This window comes from Amblyraja radiata, chromosome 1, assembly GCF_010909765.2.
Source record: "Amblyraja radiata isolate CabotCenter1 chromosome 1, sAmbRad1.1.pri, whole genome shotgun sequence".
Classification (NCBI taxonomy): domain Eukaryota; kingdom Metazoa; phylum Chordata; class Chondrichthyes; order Rajiformes; family Rajidae; genus Amblyraja; species Amblyraja radiata.
The window spans coordinates 20,207,758-20,231,954 of NC_045956.1; the positions used below are offsets into that span (position 1 = coordinate 20,207,758).

Below are 24,197 nucleotides of genomic sequence, written 5' to 3' on the forward strand. Positions count from 1 at the left end.
AACGTCGCCTATTTCCTTCGCTCCATAGATGCTGCTGCACCCGCTGAGTTTCCCCAGCAATTTTGTGTACCTAGGATAATCCTGTTGGTGGTTCGTCCTGTATGGGGACTCCATCACTCAGAGATGCTACCTGTCCCACTGAGTTACTCCAGAATTTTGTGTTTATCTTTGGTGTAAACCAGCACCTGCAGGTCCATCCTACACACCCTCTCTAGTTCTGGTTAAAAGCATCTATAGCACAGGTGATTTAACACCAGCCTGAACTGAAAGGTACTTTAGCTGCCTGATATATTTATGTGCGAAAGCCTCCATGACTTTACATTTATCAAGCAGGAAGCGAGTGGGCAAGATCATCTCTGACCCCTCTCACCCTGGCCACAAACTCTTTGAATCACTTCCCTCTGGAAGGCGACTCCGGACTGCCAAAGTTGCCACAGCCAGACATAAAAGCTGTTTTTATCCATGAGTAGTTGCTCTACTCAACAGCCAAAAATCTGTAGCCTCCCTTTGATCTGGTATTTTGTTGGTTCACATGCTTGATCAATGGTGTTTTATCATTAATGTTTTATTATTATTAATGTTTAGTGTTTTCTGAGTCATTCGTGACTGTCACTGTATGTCATGTTGTCACTTGTGGGCGGAGCACCAAGACAAATTCCTTGTATGTGAATACTTGGCCAATAAACTTACTTACTTACTTACTTACTGTATGTACTATCTGGCTGAATTTCTCTGAAAAATATTTGCTAAAACAAATGGGAGACAAACTATGCGAATTGAGAAGTCAGCAATTTTACTTCCTGCTTCTCCTTACAACAGATGGGAGGTGCCAGCAGGCCCTCTCATAGATAAACTGAGGCCCAGGCCAATTTCAATTTTAGAGGCCCCCAAACCAAGATCAAGTAAAGGCCCCTCAATTTTAGAGGCCCCCAAATCAAGATCCCTTTGAAACAGACAGGCATGAGGCTCATGCCAAATGGCACTGGTTACCCCCCACCTGATAGGTCCTAGGTGCCAGTCCTGCTTTTAGTAACTGCAGAAGTTAATCACAAATTAGCAGAGAGTTCTAAGAGTGATGTAAATATTTGCAGCGAGTCCCACACTTAGAAAAATAAAAGTAAATCCAGCTGTGATAACAACATCACGGCAATATTCCCTTGGTTAACATGTAAGATAAACTACGGGGAAGATCATGGGTGCAAGGACAAATGCATTCAGGCTAAATGTAAAAGTTAAGTCTCATGGTTTCTTACCTGTAAAGTGCTAATATGAACGGGAGTATCTGTACCATTAACAGTATTCTGAGAGGAAGGTTTAACCCAGTTTCCACCTCCTTTTCCTTCAGAGGCAATAGCCTGCTCCTTTGCCTTCAGCTTCTTTTGGATTCGAGCTCTTTCAGCTTCAATTTTTTTGGGGCTGTTCAACATAACCTGCACAACTGCATATTCCACAAGAGATGCAAATCCAAACAGGAGGCACGCAATCAGCCAGATATCCATGGCTTTCACATAAGAGACCTTGGGCAGTTCGGCTGCAAGAGTCATACACTCAGATGACAAGTTGAGGACTGAGAAGATGCCTGTGATATAGAAAAATATAGAAAATTAACACATCAACCTCTTCTAATATTATATTTGTGAATTTAAATGTACATGTGTGTTTTGCTATTTCTTTGGATAGTTAACTTATAGATTTGACTGTTGGTCATGAAAAGAAATTTTGTTTATATATGACTTTTTCCAACTTCTGCACCTGATTCTGTTGTTGCCTGTAGACACGACTTGCAATCTCTCTATCTACATCTTAAGGTTAATTTCAATGCACATGTTTTAGCATTGAAATATTGTCAAGAAGGCATGAGTGGAAAGAAAAATACTGGCCTGTTCTATATTGAGCAGAATATCATTGGGTTAGTACCCCAGCAATGAATGTGCAAAACTACACTGAAGTCAACATTGCCACTTTCAACTGGTTTTGCCCACTTTCGTAACATTTACAAATAAGTCACACTAAATAAATCAAATTTACAAATAAATGGTCCTGATTAATTTGGTCCTAAAATGTTCCCAGTTTCTTTCTGCCTCCCATTTATCAGTATCCAACTCCACTCTCAGCACAGTAGTGTCAATGGACAGTACATCAATAGAGTCAGAGTCATAGAGTGATAGAGTATGGAAAAGGCCCTTTGGCCCAACTGCCCACACCGGCTAACATGTCCCAGCTACACTAGTCCCACCTGCCTACGTTTTGTCCATATCTCCCCAAGCCTGTTCTATCCATGTACCTGTCTAAATGTTTCTTAAATGTTGGAATAATGCCAGCCGCAACTACAGGTACCTCCTCTGGCTGCTTGTTCCGTACCCCCACCACCCTTTATGTGAAAATGCTTCCACTCAGTCCTATTCAATATTTTCCACTTCACGCTAAACCTATGTCCTCTGGTCCTCAATTCACCTACTCTGGGCAAGAGACTGTGCTTCTACCCAATCTAGTCCTTGCATGATCATAATCATTATCTCAGTATTTTTGGGTGGTCTTTGACACCTGGCCAAGATATAGCTGAGGGTTAAATCCACAGAATGTCAGAGCTTTCATGTAATAATAACTTTCAAATCTCAAATGGGAATTAATAATCAAAGTTACTTATTTTTAGCCAGTATTAATTGTCATCAAATAAAAGGGTTTATGCTCCCAAATGTACCTTATCTCATTTTTAACAACTTAACATTTTACCACATGACATTTCTCAGAATCAACATATATCTGCATTCAAAACTTGCACGCAGATAATGGAGCAAAACAACTGAATTACATGTAATAATCATTACTTCAGTAATAAGAGTATTATAATAGAGTAATAGAGAATTTAGTAATAATTACTTCAGTAATATTTTGTCAAAACTGCAATGCCCCTTACTATAATTAGCCGATCTTCCCCACTTATTATATCTTATGTTGCCTGTTCTCAAATAAAGTGCCATGTTCAAGAGCCCAGACAACTCCTTCCAGTATTTCCAATTTGATTTGATGCACACTGCTCATTTTTCTTTAAATATTAAGGTAATGAAGTGTGGGAAAATGACACTGAAGTATAAGATCATCCATGTTCTTACCAAACGGCGGAACAGATTCAAGCAGATGTAGGGCCTAATCCTGCTTCTGATTCTTACGTGACCTATAGACCAGGAGCTATGCTGCTGCGATCAGAGAATCAGGGATAGCTAAAGGCCTGATAAGTGCCATGTTTTGTTTAGTTTGAGACACAGCGTAGAAAAAGGCTCTTCGGCCCACCGGGTTTGTGCCAACAATCACCCATTAACTAGTTCTATCCTGCACACCAGGGACAATTTACAATTTGCAGAGACCAATTAACCTAGTAACCTCCACGCCTTTGGAATATGGGAAGAAACCAAAGTACCCAAAGGATACAAAAATACAGGCATCACCTGTGGTCAGTATTGAACTGGGTCTCTGACGCTGGGTCTCTAACAACTGTGCCGCCCTTAAATTATTCATTCACTTTCAATGATTCTGTGATTAATAAAACATTGATTGGGAGGGGGGGGGGGGGGTCATTGATAGGCTATGCTAAGCATTTAAAATACTCCCCCATCATCCACAATTTAAAAAAATGACTGTGAATTTGCAATGTGCATAAATAAGAGGGTTGCTGTTTAATAGTTTTACATTAACTTTTTTTTTGTTGCAACATTCATATCAAAAAAAATCTGCCATGACTTTTTCTGTGAGCAGATATACAATAATACATTTTATTTATTTATTTTAATGGCACATGTGTCTGTGGCATTGAAAGGACAGTGCAACTAGTTTCTACATTTACACCCATTTCAGTAGTTTACCTAAAGGCACTCTTGCAGCACTCGCATCAGGGTTGATCCAAAATGAGAGCCATGAAAGGACAACAATCAAAAGAGTAGGAGCGTAAACACCCATCATGTAATATCCAACCTGTCTTCTTAATGTGAAAATCACTTCCACACATGTGTAATAACCTTCAATAAAAACAAAGCACCATTTAGAGAATTATTTATAAGTAAATAATTACAATACCATTTAAAATAAAAAGAAAGACATTTCATAGAAATGCTACAATTTGTACATTTAGAAAACCAGTTTTCCAGGCAGTAAATTCTATCCTATTGCTTTCTCATTTGAACAGTTAAAACAAATTATTCACTGTTTCATTTTATTGGCGGAATCAACAATAAAAAGGTTGTACATACCAGCAATCAAATTGGAGGTGATTAGGTAACTCCCCTGTTAATTAAACTTAATAAGCACAAATGACAGTAATTGATTTTATACATTTCCTTCATATGTAACCACATCCTGATTCTATTGAGGGATGTTATGGTTGTGTATATTTCCACCACTTTAAATGTACATTTTTTGGGGGGCACAGCACAATTGGCTGTTTCCGAAAATATTATATATCTATATTACTAAAAGTCTGATCTTGACCGCTTTTGGCCCACTGTGCTGCGATTTCCGAGAGAATGCCGCCACCTACGGCCGTCATTTTTGGTCGCCTCACTCAGAGCCCCCCTCCGCCTTCCTGGACCAGAGGATTTTCCACATCGATAAAAAATCAGAGAGATATTAATGTTTTAAAAACATTTGCCATTCTCTCTGCTGCCCCCGCTGGAGGGAGGGGGGAGGGACTATAAAACCAGGAAGTGGTGTGCCTCACTCAGTCTCTGCAAGATGGAGGACGCCAGAGGATCATGTCTCTCTGAGCTCTGAATAACACTGAACACATATCTACTTTACTGTGAGTGCCCTTAATGTGGTTTGAAAATGAAAATATGGTTGGTTTGAAGTAAAAAGGCACTGCCTGCAAATGGTTGTTTGGGGGGTTTGGGTTGAAGTAAAAAGGCACTGCCTGCAAATGGTTGTTTGGGGGGTTTGGATTGAAGTAAAAAGGCACTGGAGGTACCAGCCCTCCCGTGTGAACATGGGACCCAACGGGTCCCACTTAGTCCAGTACATTATATTTCCTTTGTACTGTGAAATACAAAATTAACAATCATAACAACTCTTTATTTCCTCATTTGCAACAGGTTGCTGATTTAATAAAAATTATCTAACAATAGATAAGAACGCTTTATCTTGTTGAAATGTTGTTATAAGATCACATTGGCATTTAACCACCAGTGTGAACAATATCCCTGGTATGTCTAATCCAGTAAAAACATAAAATGATGGATAACTGTTATGTGCTGTGCTCAAGTGGAATTCATGGCTGCACTGTTCAATTAGATATGGTTTTCATCTAATGATCATAAGATCATAGAATTAGACCAATTAAGTCTTCTCGTACATGCAATCGTGGCTGATCTGTCTCTCCATCCTAACCCCATTCTCCTGCCTTCTCCCCATAACCTCTGCACCCGTACTAATCGAGAATTGATCTATCTCTGCCTTAAAAATATCCACTGACTTTGCCTCCACAGCCTTTTCCACAGATTTACCACCCTCTGACTGAAGAAATGACTCCTCATCTCCTTCCTAAAAAACGTCTTTTAATTCTGAGGCTACGACCTCCAGTCCGAGACTCTCCACATCCACTCTATCCAAGCCTTTCACTATTTGATACTCTTCAATTAGGACCCCCCTCATTCTTCTAAACTCCAGTGAGTGCAGGCCCAGTGCCGTAAATCATATGTTATGATGAGCCACATGTTCATGATGTTCCAGCATGTGGTCCCAGATCCTCATTCAGGTGCCACTGAGCAGATGCTTATACAATTTCAACTTTTGCTGTTCTCTTTCTCTCGGGTTCAACACCAGTTTTTGGCTGAATTGCTTAAAGTGCCCTGGTTGTGCAACAGGCTAAATACACTACACATCCTTATAAATTTGCAGAAGATTGTCTGATATATGTAAGGAAGCAGAAATCTCATCTTAAGAAGGCCAGTGACATTATTTTCATTGTACTTGTACAGAGCTGGTTGGAATTGACATGCCAAATGGCCTCCTTTAACACTGCTGGTAATTTGTGGGGATGGAGTATGTGCGGGTCTCAAAAGCATGGAAGTAGTAGATAGTTCAAGTTCAAGTTCAAGTGAGTTTATTGTCAGGTGTCCCTATATAGGACAATGAAATTCTTGCTTTGCTTAAGCACACAGAAAATAGTAGGCATTTACTACAAAACAGATAAATGTGTCCATATACCATGATATAAATATATACACACATGAATAAATAAATTGATAAAGTGCAAATAACAGAAAGTGTTTATTAATAATCAGAGTTTTGTCCGAGCCAGGTTTAATAGCCTGATGGCTGTGGGGAAGTAGCTATTCCTGAACCTGGTTGTTGCAGTCTTCAGGCTCCTGTACCTTCTACCTGAAGGTAGCAGGGAGATGAGTGTGTGGCCAGGATGGTGTGGGTCTTTGATGATACTGCCAGCCTTTTTGAGGCAGCGACTGCGATGAATCCCCTCGATGGAAGGAAGGTCAGAGCCGATGATGGACTGGGCAGTGTTTACTACTTTTTGTAGTCTTTTCCTCTCCAGGGCGCTCAAATTGCCGAACCAAGCCATGATGCAACCGGTCAGCATTCTCTCTACTGTGCACCTGTAGAAGTTAGAGAGAGTCTTCCTTGACAAACCGACTCTCCGTAATCTTCTCAGGAAGTAGAGACGCTGATGAGCTTTTTTGATAATTGCGTTAGTGTTCTCGGACCAGGAAAGATCTTCAGAGATGTGCACGCCCAGGAATTTGAAGTTCTTGACCCTTTCAACCATCGACCCGTTGATATAAATGGGGCTGTGGGTCCCCCTCCTACTCCTTCCAAAGTCCACAATCAGTTCCTTGGTTTTGCTGGTGTTGAGGGCCAGGTTATTGCGCTGGCACCATATGGACAGTTGCTCAACCTCCCTTCTATATTCTGACTCATCCCCATCAATGATACGCCCCACAACAGTGGTGTCGTCAGCGAACTTGATGATGGAGTTCGCACTCTGAACGGCTACGCAGTCATGGGTATACAGTGAGTACAGCAGGGGGCTGAGCACGCAGCCTTGAGGTGCTCCCATGCTGATTGTTATCGAGGCTGACACATTTCCACCAATACAAACAGACTGTGGTCTGTGGATGAGGAAGTCGAGGATCCAGTTGCAGAGGGATGCGCAGAGACCCAGTTCTGCGAGTTTGGTAACCAGTTTGGAGGGGATGATTGTGTTGAATGCCGAGCTGTAATCGATGAATAACAGCCTGACATACGAGTTTTTGTTGTCCAAGTGGTCCAGTGCGGAGTGGAGGGCCAGCGAGATCGCATCCACCGTTGATCTGTTGTGGCGGTAAGCGAACTGCAGTGGGTCCAGGTTTTTGTCGAGGTAGGAGTTGATTTGCTCCATGATCAGCCTCTCAAAGCACTTCATCACCACTGGCGTTAGTGCTACTGGTCGATAGTCATTGGGGCACGTCGCCTTACTCTTCTTGGGCACCGGTATAATTGATGCCCTTTTAAAGCAGATACGAAGCACATGAGAGTTGTGTGGCAGAATACTAATCATTTGACTGAATGAGTGCAGGTCCAATAACTCTCAAGAAGCCTGGTATTATCCTGACTGGCAACCATCCACCAACTCAAATACTCCTTCCATTGGTAGAACACAAAGTGCAAAGTAACTCAGCGAATCAGGCTGCATCTGCAGAGGACATGGATCAGGCGACATTTCAGGTCGGGACCCTACTTCAAACTCAGCCCGAAGAAATTCCCAATCCAAACCATCACCTATCCATGCCTTTCAGAGATGCTGTCTGACCCGCTGAGTTGCATCAGCACTTCGTCTTCTATGCAAGATTACAGCATTTACAGTTCCTTGTGTCTACTCATTTCATTCCCTCCACCACTGGTTCATAGTGTACCACCAACAAAATATAATGCAGTTACTTCTGCTGCTTCTTAAAACTTATGATTCTGAGGGGCACTGGCAGAGTGGGTTTTCCATAGTGGGGGGATCTTGAACCAGGGGAAATTGTTTCAGAATAAGATGTGTTGCACTTAAGATCGAGAAAGAATTACTGACTGAAATTCTCTAAATCAGAGACAGAGGCATTAAATGTTTCAAAAGTGGTGAAAAGACCTCACAATTCTCCAAAGGTGAAGAAAATACACACTTGCCTGTAGAAACACCCCCTCATACTGTAAAACAAATGTGCAACCCATGACTGTACTTAATGTACAAGCCGATTAATTCGGTCATGGAATAACATGAAAAGAATCCTTTGTCAATGCCCTTTTCCGGCATTTAAAGTACCTCAGTGAGTTTAAGGGAAGTAGAGCGAGTAACTAAATATTGGATCGCAATTTACTGTACACATTATTTAATGGGAGCTGTTAGACTCAAACTTGCATGCTCCAAGAAATCCACCACCTTCTTTCATTCGACCTATGGGAATGTTTGGTCCTTTGTTCATTTGTGCCTCACAGTTATCTTGGTGCGTAAATTACTTGCATGTTTCTGTTTTCTTCTGCATAAGAAGGGTGTTGAACCAAAACATCATCTATTCCTTCGCTCCATAGATGCTGCCTCACCCGCTGAGTTCTCCAACATTTTTATCTACCTTTTTTATGCATGACCATTAGAGAATCACAGAAAATTATCCAATCCATTGTGTCCATACAGACACTAAAGGAATTACTTAAGGGGCTGTCCCACTTGGGCGACCTAATTGGCAAGTTTAGAGGAGTTTAGGAGAGTTTGAAAAAATGTCATGTTGAAGACCTCCTTCGACCTCCTACGACTAGCTACGACTAACTTCGGGAAAATTGGACACCGAATAGTGGAGAGTGAAGACGACCTCCTTTGATCTCAATCGACCTCCCTTCGACCTCCCTTCGACTATGATGAAGACTATCTATGACTACCTTAGACTACCCTTGATTACCTACGACTAACATGCCGACCTACTACGACCTACTACGACTAAACCTACGAGTAAAAAAAGTATAGATTTTTTCCATGGCGACCTTTTTTTTACATGCGGACATTTTACAACTTGTTGAAAAATACGCCGCAACCTAGCTGAGGCCTCGAGTACACGGGGACTACTCTCGAGCATGAAGGAAAGTTACAAAGACTTCCTATGACCTCATGTCGACCATGCTGGGAGTATGAGTTGAGGGCAAACTCGCCAGAACTTGCGGATTATGTCGCCCACGTGGGACAGCCCCTTTAGGCTGATCCAATTCCTAGCTCAGGACAACAATCCTGTCAGTTTAGGCAATGTCCATGCTCAGTACTTATTGAATACAGTTTGTTTCTGTCTCTGTCACCTACATGGAACATAGAACAGTACAGAGAAGGCCTGGGGCCATCTGCCCACAATGTCCATGCCAAGTTAACCTATTCTCTCTTCTTGCACATGATCCATATCCCTCCTTTCCCAGCATATCCATGTGCCGATCTACAATCCTCTAATATGCCACTAATATATCTGTCTCCACCACCATCCATCTGCCTCCGCACACACACTTACAGTCACAGTTGTAGACACCCACTCTTTGTATGCCATAGAGTCATAGTCAAGATTCAAGAGATTCAAGATTCAAGAGAGTTTATTGTCATGTGTCCCAGATAGGACAATAAAATTCTTGCTTTGCTTCATCACAACAGAATTTAGTAGGCATAAATAAATACAGGACAGAACTGATCAGTGTGACCATATACCAATGAATATATATATACACACACATAAATAAACAGATAAAGTGCAATGGGCTATTAATGATCAGAGTTTTGTTTGAGGAGTTTAATAGCCTGATGGCTGTGGGGAAGTAGCTATTCCTGAACCTGGATGTTGCAGATTTCAGGCTCCTGTACCTTCTACCTGAAGGCAGCGGGGAGTGAGTGAGTGGCCAGGATGGTATTGGTCCTTGATGATGCTGGCAGCCTTTTTGAGGCAGCAACTGCGAAAAATCCCCTCGATGGTAGGGAGGTCAAAACCGATGAAGAACTGGGCAGTGCTTACAAATTTTTGCAGTCTTTTCCGCTCCTGGGTGCTCAAGTTGCCGAACCAAGCCACGATGCAACCGGTCAGCATGCTCTCTACTGTGCACCTGTAGAAGTTCGAGAGAGTCCTCCTTGACATGCCGATCTCTGTAATCTTCTCAGGAAGTAGAGACGCTGAGACGTGCTTTCTTTATAATTGCATCCATGTTCTCGGACCAGGAGAGATCTTCAGAGATAAGAAAGCCCAGGAATTTAAAACTCTTGACCCTCTCCACCATCGACCCGTTGATATAAACGGGACTATGGGTCCCCATTCTACCCCTTCCAAAGTCCACAATCAGTTCCGTGGTTTTGCTGGTGTTGAGAGCCAGGTTATTGTGCTGGCATCATTTGGTCAAACGGTCGATCTCACTTCTTTACTCAGACTCATCTCCATCAGTAATACGTCCCACAACAGTGGTGTCATCAGCAAACTTGATGATGGAGTTCGCACTATGACCGGCTACGCAGTCATGAGTATAGAGTGAGTACAGCAGGGGCTGAGCATGCAGCCTTGAGGTGCTCCCATGCTGATTGTTATCGAGGCTAACACATTTCCACCGATACGAACAATACTGTGGTCTGTGAATGAGGAAGTCGAGGATTCAATTGCAGAGGGATGCGCAGAGACCCAGTTTGGTAACCAGCTTGGAGGGGATGATTGTGTTAAATGCCGAGCTGTTGTCAACGAACAACAGCCTGACATATAAGTTTTTGTTGTCCAAGTGGTCCAGACCGGAGTGGAGAGCCAGTGAGATCACATCCACCATTGATCTGTTGTGGCGTTAGACGAACTGCAGTGGGTCCAGGTTTTTATTGAGGTAGGAGTTGATTTGCGCCATGATCAACCTCTCAAAGCACTTCATCACCACTGACGTTAGTGCCACTGGTCGATACTCATGAGGCACGTCACCTTGCTCTTCTTGGACACTGGTATAATTGATCCCTTTTAAAGCAGGTGGGAACCTCAGACCTCAGAAGTGAGAGGTTGAAAATGTCCATAAAAACTCCAGTCAGTTGGTCCGCACAGATTTTTGGAACACGACCGGGTATACCATCAGGTGCAGGTGCTTTCCGGGGGTTCACCCCTCTGAAGGATTTCCTGACATCGACCTCAGTGACCGTGACCGAAATGCCATCACAGCGAATGGGGGCTCGAGAAGGCATGGAGTCATGCAGCACAGAGACAGGTATTTCGGCCCAGCTTGCCCATGTCAACCACGGTGCCCCATCTACGCTAGTCCCACCTGCCCATGTTTGGCCCTTATTCCTCTAAACCTTTCATATCCATAAATGTTTCCTCTTGTCCTTCTATAAATCAACCCTTATTTTTGACATGTCCAAGAGTAATGAAAAAGATGATCTGGAGAAGGTTCCCGATCCTTTCCCACCCCTTGGAGTCTGTGTACGGACTGTTTGTAAGAAAATAATTTTACTGTGCATTTGCACTTCGCACATGTGACAATGAACTATTAAACCATTGACCCGAAACGTTCCCTTTCACTGTTCTCCTGAGATGCTGCCTGACCGTTCAGTTACTCCAGCACCTTGTCTTTTCCAGCAAACTGGCATCTGCAGTTCCTTGTGTCGACCTCGTGTAATATAACCTTTCTGTTCACCCTCTCTGGATCTATTATTGGATTAATTATAACTTTATTTACCAATTAAATCACTCCGCTGTTCCATTGAAGACAATTACAAATTATAAAATCTTTTGCCTCACCAAAATTCTTCAGCCCTATCATCATTCTTATAAATCTCTGCAACATTCTTTACTGACAGTTCTCTTGTCCTGGTCTGACAATTAATTCAAGCGGATCAAACAATCTCAATGCTCGTTAGTTCTATGCTGTAGTCGATGAAGGCAAGTTCCCATATTTCTACTTCACCACCTTCAGAGATCTGGGATATGCACACCAAGTCTCCTTTACTTCTCCTGGGATTTGTGATGTATTGCCTTACCTTGTTTTCTCTCCCCATTTTCATTACATCGCATCTGTTTGAACTAAATTCCATTTGTCCATTCACCACTAAAGCTTTCATGCATCCAATGACTTTCTTCCCCTCTTTCAACCACACTGCCAATTTTGCTTCACCTGCAAACTTCTGAATCAGACCTAAATTCAAGTTGACATTGTGGCAAAATAATATATCAAAACGGGACTTAACACCAAAGCTGTGGAGCCCCACTTCATACAGGCTTCCAGACACAAAATGTCTGTCAAGCATTACATTTTCCATTCTGCCAATTAGGCATTCACTTGGTGTTTTCTTTAGATCTTTTGGAATATTTATATGTTCTGATCAATCTGCCATGTGAGACCTTGCTAAAATCTATGATGATTCTTTCAGTTTTCCTCATTAATGTTCTCGTTACTTTCATGGAAAGTCTGCTCATGTGAGTCACATTCCCGTGACAATTCAAAGCTGTGTGTCCTTCATTATACCTTGGGTTTTTTTAAATGATTAACTTTCTGAAAGTGTTATCTGCTAATACTTCACCAAAGGAACTGAGGATCTGAGACCTCAGCAAACAAGTCACCCAAAAGGTTATCTCCTTGACCAATCACTTTGAAGGACCATGAAATTGATAGTGTAATGACTGAGATGAGAATTCTAAATTAGAGTTGCTGAAATCAATGTCACATCAGGTGCAAAAACAAAATTAAAATGGAACTGGAAAATTGGTTTACGACTTGGTAGATTTATAAAAGGAAAAAGGAATTATAAAGGAATGTTTATAAAGGAATGAGACTTCCACCGAGTAGTTGTTAATCGCAACTAGAACGATTTATTTGATTGTAATTAATGCCTGCCATGTTAGTTTAGAGTTTAGTTCAGAGCTACAGCGAAGAAACAGGCCCTTTAATCTGCACCAACCAGCGATCCCCCCACATTAACACTACCCGACACACACTAGGGACAATTTACACTTATACTAAGCTAATTTACCTATTAGTAAAAGGTCACACACAGAATTGGCAACATGTAATGAACAAATACAGCAACCCTATGACAGTGACCTATGAACTTCAATAGAAAGGGAGGCAGAGAAATGTCTTTGAAGAGTTAGTAATACGAAGAGCAAAGCACAAAGTGCTGGAGGAATATAACAGGCCAGGCGGCATCTGGGTGGAGGAGATGGCCACGTCTCCTTGAGACTGATGGAGTTGAGGGGGTGGGTGGCAGGTGGGAAAGTTGGAAAAGAGATGTAGGGTTGGGACGAAGTCTGGCAAACGATAGGTGATGCAGGTGTAGGAGGGGAGGGGGGGGGGGGTAGGGGGGGGGGGGAGGGGGGGTGAATGGCAGATGGTTGGAGCAGGTGGAAAAGATCAAAGGAGACCAAAGAGTGTCAGATAAGAAGACAGCGTGGAGTAAAATGCAAAGCCAGAGGGAGGGATGTAGTCGGGAGGAGATGGCAGGAGCGCAAAGAGGGGCGGTAAGATGGAAAAATAGGAACTATTTTCTCATGGGAGATGAGTGTACGAAGGATGGGAAAGGAGCAGGGTGACTACGGGGGTGGGAGACAGTGGGAGAAATGGGTGTGCACCAGGGTGGACGCGTGGGGCCACAGGGAAGTGATGGAGTGTTACTTGAAATTGGAACATTTAATGTTTATACTGTTGGGTTTAATGTTACCCCAAAGGAATAAGAGACTGCTGAAGATTGCAACATCTGCAGTTGCTTGTGTCTCCAATAGAAAGAGAAACCTGACTGTAAACTTCAGATATTTATATTTAGAAGGACGAGAGGCTATCTGATAGAAACATATAAAATTCTTAAAGGATTGGAGAGGCTGGATGCAGGAATAATGTTCCCGATGTTGGGGGAGTCAGGGGTCACAGCTTAAGAATAAGGGGTAGGCCATTTAGGGCTGAGATATGGAAAATATTTTTCACACAGAGAGTTAATCTGTGCAATTCTCTGCCACAGAAGGCAGTGGAGGCCAATTCACTGGATGTTTTGAAGAGAGAGTTAGATTTAGCTCTTAGGGCTAAAGGAATCAAGGGATATGGGGAAAAGGCTGGAACGGAGTACTGATTTTAGATGATCAGCCATGATCACATTGAATGGCAGTGCTGGCTCCAAGGGCTGAATGGCCTACTCCTGCACCTATTTTTCTATGTTTCTAATCCTCTGTTTGTCCATTGCTTGCCTTATTTGTGCATAAATAATGGCACGTGTCATTGATTTAAAAATGACATTCCTTGGAATTTCATGAACAATGAGGTAACTTCTTCCTATTGTCAATGGAATCCAAAAATATCTTCTTGAAGAGGGGCATTTATTTAGCAGAGTGCAATATTAAAGGAAAATATACAAATGGACAAACAGCATCCAAGATCTAGAATCACCATTTATCTGAAATATCCTATCTTTGGCCCTTCCCTCAGAAGGCTTTTGCTCAGAGACAATGAGCAGATGAAAAGAGACCATTTCTTTGATACCAACATACCCATCAAAGTTGTCCATAATTCTAACTTTATTCATCAAAAAAAAATATTGGACTCCTGTGAACACAGAAACAGTCTTGTGTATTTGAGTCTTTCCTCGATGTCTTCCAGCACTGTACCTACTTTATTCCATAACAATCTGTTGCACCAGTGCATGCCTTGATTGACTATAATGCCTTGCCATTATATATGAAGCTTTCAATCATTGCAACTTGTATTCAGCATTAAAGCCAACAATGTGTCCTCCTGATATTAAACACTTAAAGCAGAGTTTTCTGAACATTTACTTCAGCTGTTCAGATCCTTTGCCGAGATGTTGACTGGGTTTAGAGGTTTTTCAAGTCCGGAGGTGAACATGCACGGGTCAGTCCTGTTGCTTCCGGCAGTGTGGGGACCTCGCATTATGCGGCATCCAGTGGACCATTTAGATCTTCTGGATTGAGAAAATGTGAAGAGACGCCAGGAAACATGGTGCTGCAAACCGCTGTGATGTTTCAAGTATGAGGAACTGCAAGGGACTGCGAGTTATACTGCGCTGGACTGCAATCCATGCAGCAAGACAATAGCGTGGCACAAACGCACAAATGAACACACATTCCCACAGGTCGAATGAAAGAAAGAGATGGATATCTTCAAGCATCTGCTTCCAACTGTGAAACAGAAGGGGCTGTTCTTGATCTGCGCCAACCAAGGTTTATATCAAAATTAAAGGAAAGATCACCGTGTAACTCAGTAAACTGTCAAACAAGCTACAAGTACAAACTTACAAGGGGTTTCAATGCTACAACACTCACTGAGATGGAAAATAAATTGGCAACTCCAGCATATCACAAGACATCAATCATTCACATCCTACATGGACGCAGCTTGAGCTGTGCTTTGGTGAAAGGCAAAACAGTGGTGACACATGCAGGCACAGAATTCGACAGTGAGAGATCATATGAGAGTGAAACACTTGAGAAAACTGGCTCCTGAGAATGTTGCACACTCATTATCTTTCCCCTGCCCCATTTGAGAATGTTAGCCTGTGGACCAGCCCAGTCCTTATCCACAACTATTTAAAAGCCAATAGAACTGTTGGACCTGGTCCCAAAAGATGCACCTACTGACAATTTAGTCACTTGTCCCGCCCAATTACCTTTGAACAGGTCAAGCTTTTCATTCTCCCTTGAACGGCCCTTTACATATTGCCCGAGGTAACTCTCCAGGACACATTTGGCAAATTCGACCCCATCTAAACCTTAGGAACTGTGGCAGTATCAGTATCTATTGGGAAAGTTAAAATACCCGTCAATGACAAACCTATTAGCTTTGCAGCAATCTGCAATTTCTTAGCATATTTGTTCCTCTAATTCCCATTGACAATTTGGGGCTGAGAATGCAAAACCAACAAGGTGATCATCCCCTTTTTATTTCTCAGCTCTACCCATATAGCCTCACAGGAGAATCTTCAGTTATATCATATTGGGTTACTAGCATGATGTTCTCCTTAATCAATAAGGAAAGTCCTCCTCCTCTCTTACCCTCACCTCTATGTCGAATGTAATAACTGGAATATGAATCTACCAGATTTAGCCTGATCCCTTAGCCAGATTTCCGTAATGACAATAACGCCACACCCTGAGTTTATTGGTCTTGCTTGTCAGACCTCTCACGTTGAAATAAATGCAAGTTAAGCCAACTCACTTCCCAGTCTTCAGCCATCTAAATCCTCCAAGATCCCTCGTCTTCTCCACCTCCCTCCCCGCTCTTTCCCAACTCCCGAGGCGCCAAACAAGCGGTTTATTTTGTTCTTGAGCTACAATCATTGAGCACGTGGAGGGTGTTCCATCACACTCCTGACTTGTGCTTTGTTCTTGTTGGAGGGGCTTTGGGTTGTCACCCACCACAGAATAACCATATAACATATAACAATTACAGCACGGAAACAGGCCATCTCGACCCTACAAGTCCGTGCCGAACAATTATTTTCCCTTAGTCCCACCTGCCTGCACTCATACCATAACCCTCCATTCCCTTCTCATCCATATGCCTATCCAATTTATTTTTAAATGATACCAACGAACCTGCCTCCACCACTTCCACTGGAAGCTCATTCCACACCGCTACCACTCTCTGAGTAAAGAAGTTCCCCCTCATGTTACCCCTAAACTTCTGTCCCTTAATTCTGAAGTCATGTCCACTTGATTGAATCTTCTCTATTCTCAAAGGGAAAAGCTTGTCCACATCAACTCTGTCTATCCCTCTCATCATTTTAAAGACCTCTATCAAGTCCCCCCTTAACCTTCTGCGCTCCAGAGAATAAAGACCTAACTTATTCAACCTTTCTCTGTAACTTAGTTGTTGAAACCCAGGCAACATTCTAGTAAATCTCCTCTGTACTCTCTCTATTTTGTTGACATCCTTCCTATAATTGGGCGACCAAAATTGTACACCATACTCCAGATTTGGTCTCACCAATGCCTTGTACAATTTTAACATTACATCCCAGCTTCTATACTCAATGCTCTGATTTATAAAGGCTAGCATACCAAAAGCTTTCTTTACCACCCTATCTACATGAGATTCCACCTTCAAGGAACTATGCACGGTTATTCCCAGATCCCTCTGTTCAACTGCATTCTTCAATTCCCTACCATTTACCATGTACGTCCTATTTTGATTTGTCCTGCCAAGGTGTAGCACCTCACATTTATCAGCATTAAACTCCATCTGCCATCTTTCAGCCCATTCTTCCAAATGGCCTAAATCACTCTGTAGACTTTGGAAATCCTCTTCATTATCTACAACACCCCCTATCTTGGTATCATCTGCATACTTACTAATCCAATTTACCACACCTTCATCCAGATCATTGATGTACATGACAAACAACAAAGGACCCAACACAGATCCCTGAGGCACCCCACTAGTCACCTGCCTCCAACCCGACAAACAGCCATCCACCATTACCCTCTGGCGTCTCCCATTCAGCCACTGTTGAATCCATCTTGCTATTCCTGCATTTATACCCAACAGTTGAACCTTCTTAACCAACCTTCCATGAGGAACCTTGTCAAAGGCCTTACTAAAGTCCATATAGACAATATCCACTGCTTTACCCTCGTCAATTTCCCTAGTAACCTCTTCAAAAAATTCAAGAAGATTAGTCAAACATGACCTTCCAGGCACAAATCTATGTTGAATGTTCCTAATCCGACCCTGTTTATCCAGATGCTTATATATATTATCTCTAAGTATCTTTTCCATTAATTTGCCCACCACTTAAGTCAAACTAACAGGTCTATAATTACTAGGTTTACTCTTAGAACCCTTTTTAAACAATGGAACAACATGCGCAGTACGCCAATCCTCGGGGACTATCCCCGTTTCTAATGACATTTGAAATATTTCTGTCATAGCCCCGGCTATTTCTACACTAACTTCCCTCAATGTCCTAGGGAATATCCTGTCCGGACCTGGAGACTTATCCACTTTTATATTTTTCAAAAGTGTCAGTACTTCTTTTACTCTGAAACTAATAGTATCCGTAGCTACTCTACTTGTTTCCCTTACCTCACATAATTCAATATCCTTCTCCTTGGTGAATACCGAAGAAAATAAATTGTTCAATATCTCCCCCATCTCTTTTGGCTCTGCTGATAGCTGTCCACTCTGTCTCTCCAATGGACCAATTTTATCCCTCGTTATCCTTTTGCTATTAATATAGCTGTAGAAACCCTTTGGATTTACTTTCACCTTACTTGCCAAAGCAACCTCATATCTTCTTTTAGCTTTTCTAATTTCTTTCTTAAGATTCTTTTTACATTCTTTATACTCCTCAAGCACCTCATTTACTTCATGCTGCCTATAATTATTGTAGATCTCCCTCTTTTTCCGAACAAGATGTCCAATTTCCCTTGAAAACCAGGCACTTTCCAATTTTTATTGTTTCCTTTCAACCGAACAGGAACATAAAGATTCTGTACTCTTAAAATTTCCTCTTTAAATGTCCTCCATTTCTCTTCTACATCCTTCCCATAAAACAAAATGTCCCAGTTCACTCCTTTTAAATCATTTCGCATCTCATCAAAGTTAGCCTTTCTCCAATCAAAAATCTCAACCCTAGGTCCAGTTCTGACCCTCTCCATAATTATATTGAAACTAATTTATATTGTGATCACTGGACCCGAAGTGCTCCCCAACGCATACCTCCGCCACCTGTCCCGTCTCATTCCCTAACAGGAGGTCCAGCACTGCCCCTCCTCTAGTAGGTACCTCTATGTATTGCTGCAAAAAACTATCCTGCACACATTTTACAAACTCCAAATCGTCCAGCCCATTTACAGAATGTGTTTCCCAGTCTATATGTGGAAAGTTGAAATCTCCCACAATCACTACCTTGTGCTTACTACTAATATCTGCTATCTCCTTACATATTTGCTCTTCCAATTCTCGATCCCCATTTGGCGGTCTATAATACACCCCTATAAGTGTTGCTACACCTTTCCCACTTCTCAGTTCCACCCAAATAGCCTCCCTAGATGAGCCCTCCAATCTATCCTGCCAAAGCACTGCTGTAATATCTTCCCTGACTAGCAATGCAACACCTCCACCTCTTGCCCCTCCAATTCTATCACACCTGAAGCAACGAAATCCTGGAATATTTAGTTTCCAATCACAGCCCTCCTGCAACCATGTTTCACTGATCGCCACAACATCATACTTCCAGGTGTCTATCCAGACTCTAAGCTCATTCACCTTTCTTACAATGCTCCTAGCATTAAAGTATGCACATTTAAGAAACCCCCCGCCTCTTATTCTCTGTTTATTTCCTTTTTCTTCTTTCTCCTCTTGTGTCCGAGTGCTTCCCTTTTCTGCTTCCTGCCTCCCATTCTGTCTACTAGCTTTCTCTATTTGAGTCCCTCGCCCCAACCATTCTAGTTTAAAGTCTCCCCAGTATACCCAATCTCTGGCCTGCTCTTGTAACCACAGTATTTGTGTGGCTGACTCGGAAGACTTTCAAATCCATGGTGAGGTCCAGACTCTCAAATCTATGATGGTCTGGACTCGGCGAAGATAATGCCATTGTATATCAAGCAGAGCGGTGAGACTCTCTCTTTATGTTGATCATCGAATGGCACTTTTGTGGTGCGAATGCTCCTTCATTTATAACCCTATGCCTGAATGTGGCCAATGACTTTCTGCAGGCAAGGATTGACTGCTTCATTTGGATAACAATTTCAGATGGATTTAAACATTTTCCCTTCATCAGTATCTCAACCCTGGGATTTTGCTGCATGAATTCCTAATGCCCCTGTCCCACTTAGGAAACCTGAACGGAAACCTCTGGAGACTTTGTGCCCCACCCAAGGTTTCCGTGTGGTTCCCGGAGGTTTTTGTCAGTCTCCCTGCCTGCTTCCACTACCTGCAACCTCCGGCAACCACCTGCAACCTCCGGGAACCGCACGGAAACCTTGGGTGGGGCGCAAAGTCTCCAGAGGTTTCCGTTCAGGTTTCCTAAGTGGGACAGGGGCATTAGGCAGTGTACTAGGACTAAACCTCTTCAAATTTGGATGTATCAGCATATATACACATTTGAAGTGGTTTAGGCCTAGGACACTGCCTAAAGATTCCAGGCAGCAATATAACCATATAACCATATAACCATATAACAATTACAGCACGGAAACAGGCCATCTCGACCCTTCTAGTCCGTGCCGAACACATAATCTCCCCTAGTCCCATATATCTGCGCTCAGACCATAACCCTCCATTCCTTTCCCATCCATATAACTATCCAATTTATTTTTAAATGATAAAAACGAACCTGCCTCCACCACCACTGGAAGCTCATTCCACACAGCTACCACTCTCTGAGTAAAGAAGTTCCCCCTCATGTTACCCCTAAACTTCAGTCCCTTAATTCTCAAGTCATGTCCCCTTGTTTGAATCTTCCCTACTCTCAGTGGGAAAAGCTTTTCCACGTCAACTCTGTCTATCCCTCTCATCATTTTAAAAACCTCTATCAAGTCCCACCTTAACCTTCTGCGCTCCAAAGAATAAAGCCCTAACTTGTTCAACCTTTCTCTGTAACTTAGTTGCTGAAACCCAGGCAACATTCTAGTAAATCTCCTCTGTACTCTCTCTATTTTGTTGACATCCTTCCTATAATTAGGCGACCAAAATTGTACACCATACTCCAGAATTGGCCTCACCAATGCCTTGTACAATTTTAACATTACATCCCAACTTCTATACTCAATGCTCTGATTTATAAAGGCCAGCACACCAAAAGCTTTCTTTACCACCCTATCTACATGAGATTCCACTTTCAGGGAACTGTGCACAGTTATTCCCAGATCCCTCTGTTCACCTATATTCTTCAATTCCCTACCATTTACCATGTACGTCCTATTTTGATTTGTCCTGCCAAGATGTAGCACCTCACACTTATCAGCATTAAACTCCATCTGCCATCTTTCAGCCCACTCTTCCAACTGGCATAAATCTCTCTGTAGACTTTGAAACTCTACTTCATTACCCGCAACCCCACCTATCTTAGTATCATCTGCATACTTACTAATCCACAAAATATCCTGGGGATAAGATCATTCGCCTACACAATGACAATCATCTTCCATTGTGAGATATATCATTCAATCTGCTGCCGTGTGATTTCCATGATGTCTTTTAAATTCACTTTAACCAGGGTTCTCAATGTCACAATTGGTCAAATAATGCCTTGATCTGAGGGGAAGTCACTCTCACTTCACCTCGTCCCTGGAATTAGAATGGAATACCTCATTGTCACATGTGACTTGGCACGGTGAGATTCTTTGCTTGCATACCCAATGTATACAAATTGTTGGTTTGGATCATGGCTGTGATATCATCTGAAGGAGAATGTTCTCATTCAAGCCCAAATTAGGCTGGTTATTAGTAAGTGAGTTATCAAGAGGCGTAGAGTACTTTTGACGAATCTTTCCATAGCTTTGCTGAATATAAAAAATCATCTCCCAGCGGCGATTTGATAATCTGCTTCCTTTTCTTGCTTATTTCATTTCCTCACTCTCTCTTTTTCCTCCTTTTTATTCACACACTTTAGACTTTCTTTACTATCTCTTTCTTTCTTATTTCTCTCTTTAAAAAAATAAAATTAAAAAAATGAAGTTGTAGAGAATGTATTATGTTAACATAATTTTGGGATCCTGTAAAAAGGTATCACTGTATTGTACTTACTTCTAATAAAAGAAAAAAAAGAAAAAAAAAAAAGCTTTGCTGATAATTTGTAGTTGAATAAATGAACGATAACTAGCAAGGTTAGATTTCTGTGAAGGAAAGAGCCGCAGATGCTGGTTTAAATCGAAGGTAGACACAAAATGCTGGAGTAACTCAGCGGGCCAGGCAGCATATAACCATATAACAATTACAGCACGGAAACAGGCCATCTCGGCCCTTCTAGTCCGTGCCGAACACGTATTCTCCCCTAGTCCCATCTACCTGCACTCAGACCATAACCCTCCATTCCTTTCCCGTCCATATAACTATCCAATTTAATTTTAAATGATAAAATCGAACCTGCCTCCACCACCTTCACTGGAAGCTCATTCCACACAGCTACCACTCTCTGAGTAAAGAAGTTCCCCCTCATGTTACCCCTAAACTTCTGTCCCTTAATTCTCAAGTCATGTCCTCTTGTTTGAATCTTCCCTACTCTCAGTGGGAAAAGCTTATCCACGTCATCTCTGTCTATCCCTCATCATTTTAAAGACCTCTATCAAGTCCCCCCTTAACCTTCTGTGCTCCAAAGAATAAAAACCTAACTTGTTCAACCTTTCTCTGTAACTTAGTTGCTGAAACCCAGGCAACATTCTAGTAAATCTCCTCTGTACTCTCTCTATTTTGTTGACATCCTTCCTATAATTAGGCGACCAAAATTGTACACCTTACTCCAGAATTGGCCTCACCAATGCCTTGTACAATTTTAACATTACATCCCAGCTTCTATACTCAATGCTCTGATTTATAAAGGCCAGCACACCAAAAGCTTTCTTTACCACCCTATCTACATGAGATTCCACCTTCAGGGAACTATGCACAGTTATTCCCAGATCCCTCTGTTCAACTGCATTCTTCAATTCCCTTCCATTTACCATGTACGTCCTATATTGATTTGTCCTGCCAAGATGTAGCACCTCACATTTATCAGCATTAAACTCCATCTGCCATCTTTCAGCCCACTCTTCCAACTGGCATAAATCTCTCTGTAGACTTTGAAAATCTACTTCATTATCCACAACACCACCTATCTTAGTATCATCTGCATACTTACTAATCCAATTTACCACACCATCATCCAGATCATTGATGTACATGACAAACAACAGTGGACCCAACACAGATCCCTGTGGCACCCCACTGTTCACTGGCCTCTAACCTGACAAACAGCCATCCACCATTACTCTCTGGCATCTCCCATTCAGCCACTGTTGAATCCATCTTGCTACTCCACCATTAATACCCAACAATTGAACCTTCTTAACCAACCTTCCATGAGGAACCTTGTCAAAGGCCTTACTGAAGTCCATATATACAACATCCACTGCTTCACCCTCATCAATTTCCCGAGTAACCTCTTCAAAAAATTCAAGAAGATTAGTCAAACATGACCTTCCAGGCACAAATCCATGTTGACTGTAATCAGACCCTGTTTATCCAGATGCTTATATATATTATCTCTAAGTATCCTTTCCATTAATTTGCCCACCACTGACGTCAAACTAACAGGTCTAACAGCATCTCTGGAGAGAAAAAATGGGTGATGTTTCGGGTCGAGAGCCTTCTTGTTTTTAAAAGAAATTGCACATAGCTGTTCAATTTTTCACACATCGTGGCAAAAAGAGATCCTGACTATCTATCTATATTACTAAATCTCTGATCTTGACCGCATCTAGCCCACTGTGCTGCGTTTTCCGACAGAACGCCGCCACCTACGGCCGTCATTTTTGGCCACCTCGCTCAGAGGCCCTCTCCGCTTTACAGGTGCGGATAATTTTTCCCATCGATGAAAAATCAAAGATATATTAATGTTTTTTAAAAAATCACCTTTCTCTCTGCTGCCCCTGCTGGAGGGAGGGGGAGGGACTATAAAACCAGGAAGTGGTGTGCCTCACTTAGTCTCTGCAAGATGGATGAAGCCAAGGGTCATGTCTCTCTGAGCTCTGAATAGCACTGAACAAATGTCTACACAACTGTGAGTACCCTTAATGTGGTTTGAAAATGAAAATATGGTTTGTTTGAAGTAAAAAGGCACTGCCTGCAAATAGTTGTTTGAGTGCTTTGGCTTGAAGTTGAAAGGCACTACTTACTGCAAATGGTGGCTTGGGAGCTTTGGTTTACAGTTGAAAGGCACTACTTACTGCAAATGGTGGCTTGGGAGCTATAGCTTGAAGTTGAAAGGCACTACTTACTGCAAATGGTGGCGGGTGATTTGCTTGAAGTTGAAAGGCACTACTTACTGCACATGGTGACTTGGGTGCTTTGGCTTGAAGTTGAAAGGCACTACTTACTGCAAATGGTGGCGGGTGATTTGGCTTGAAGTTGAAAGGCACTTCTTATTGCAAATGGTGGCTTGGGTGCTTTGGCTTGAAGTTGAAAGGCACTACTTACTGCAAATGGTGGCATGAAGTTGAAATGCACTACTTACTGCAAATGGTGGCATGAGGTTGAAAGGCACTACT

At 42.2% G+C, this 24,197-nt stretch overlaps 1 protein-coding gene across 1 annotated transcript in view; it reads right to left on the reverse strand.

Moving 5' to 3' along the window:
- Positions 1-749: 749 nt before the first annotated feature.
- Positions 750-24,197, reverse strand: part of glrb (glycine receptor beta) — a 51,475-nt gene continuing 28,027 nt past the window's right edge. Inside the window, exons 6-7 of the mRNA XM_033018569.1 lie at positions 3,861-4,013; positions 750-1,579 (exon numbers count right to left, since the gene is read on the reverse strand). Of these exons, the coding sequence (XP_032874460.1) occupies positions 1,233-1,579; positions 3,861-4,013 (500 nt within the window). The 3' untranslated portion in view covers positions 750-1,232. The remainder of the gene's footprint in view (positions 1,580-3,860; positions 4,014-24,197) is intronic.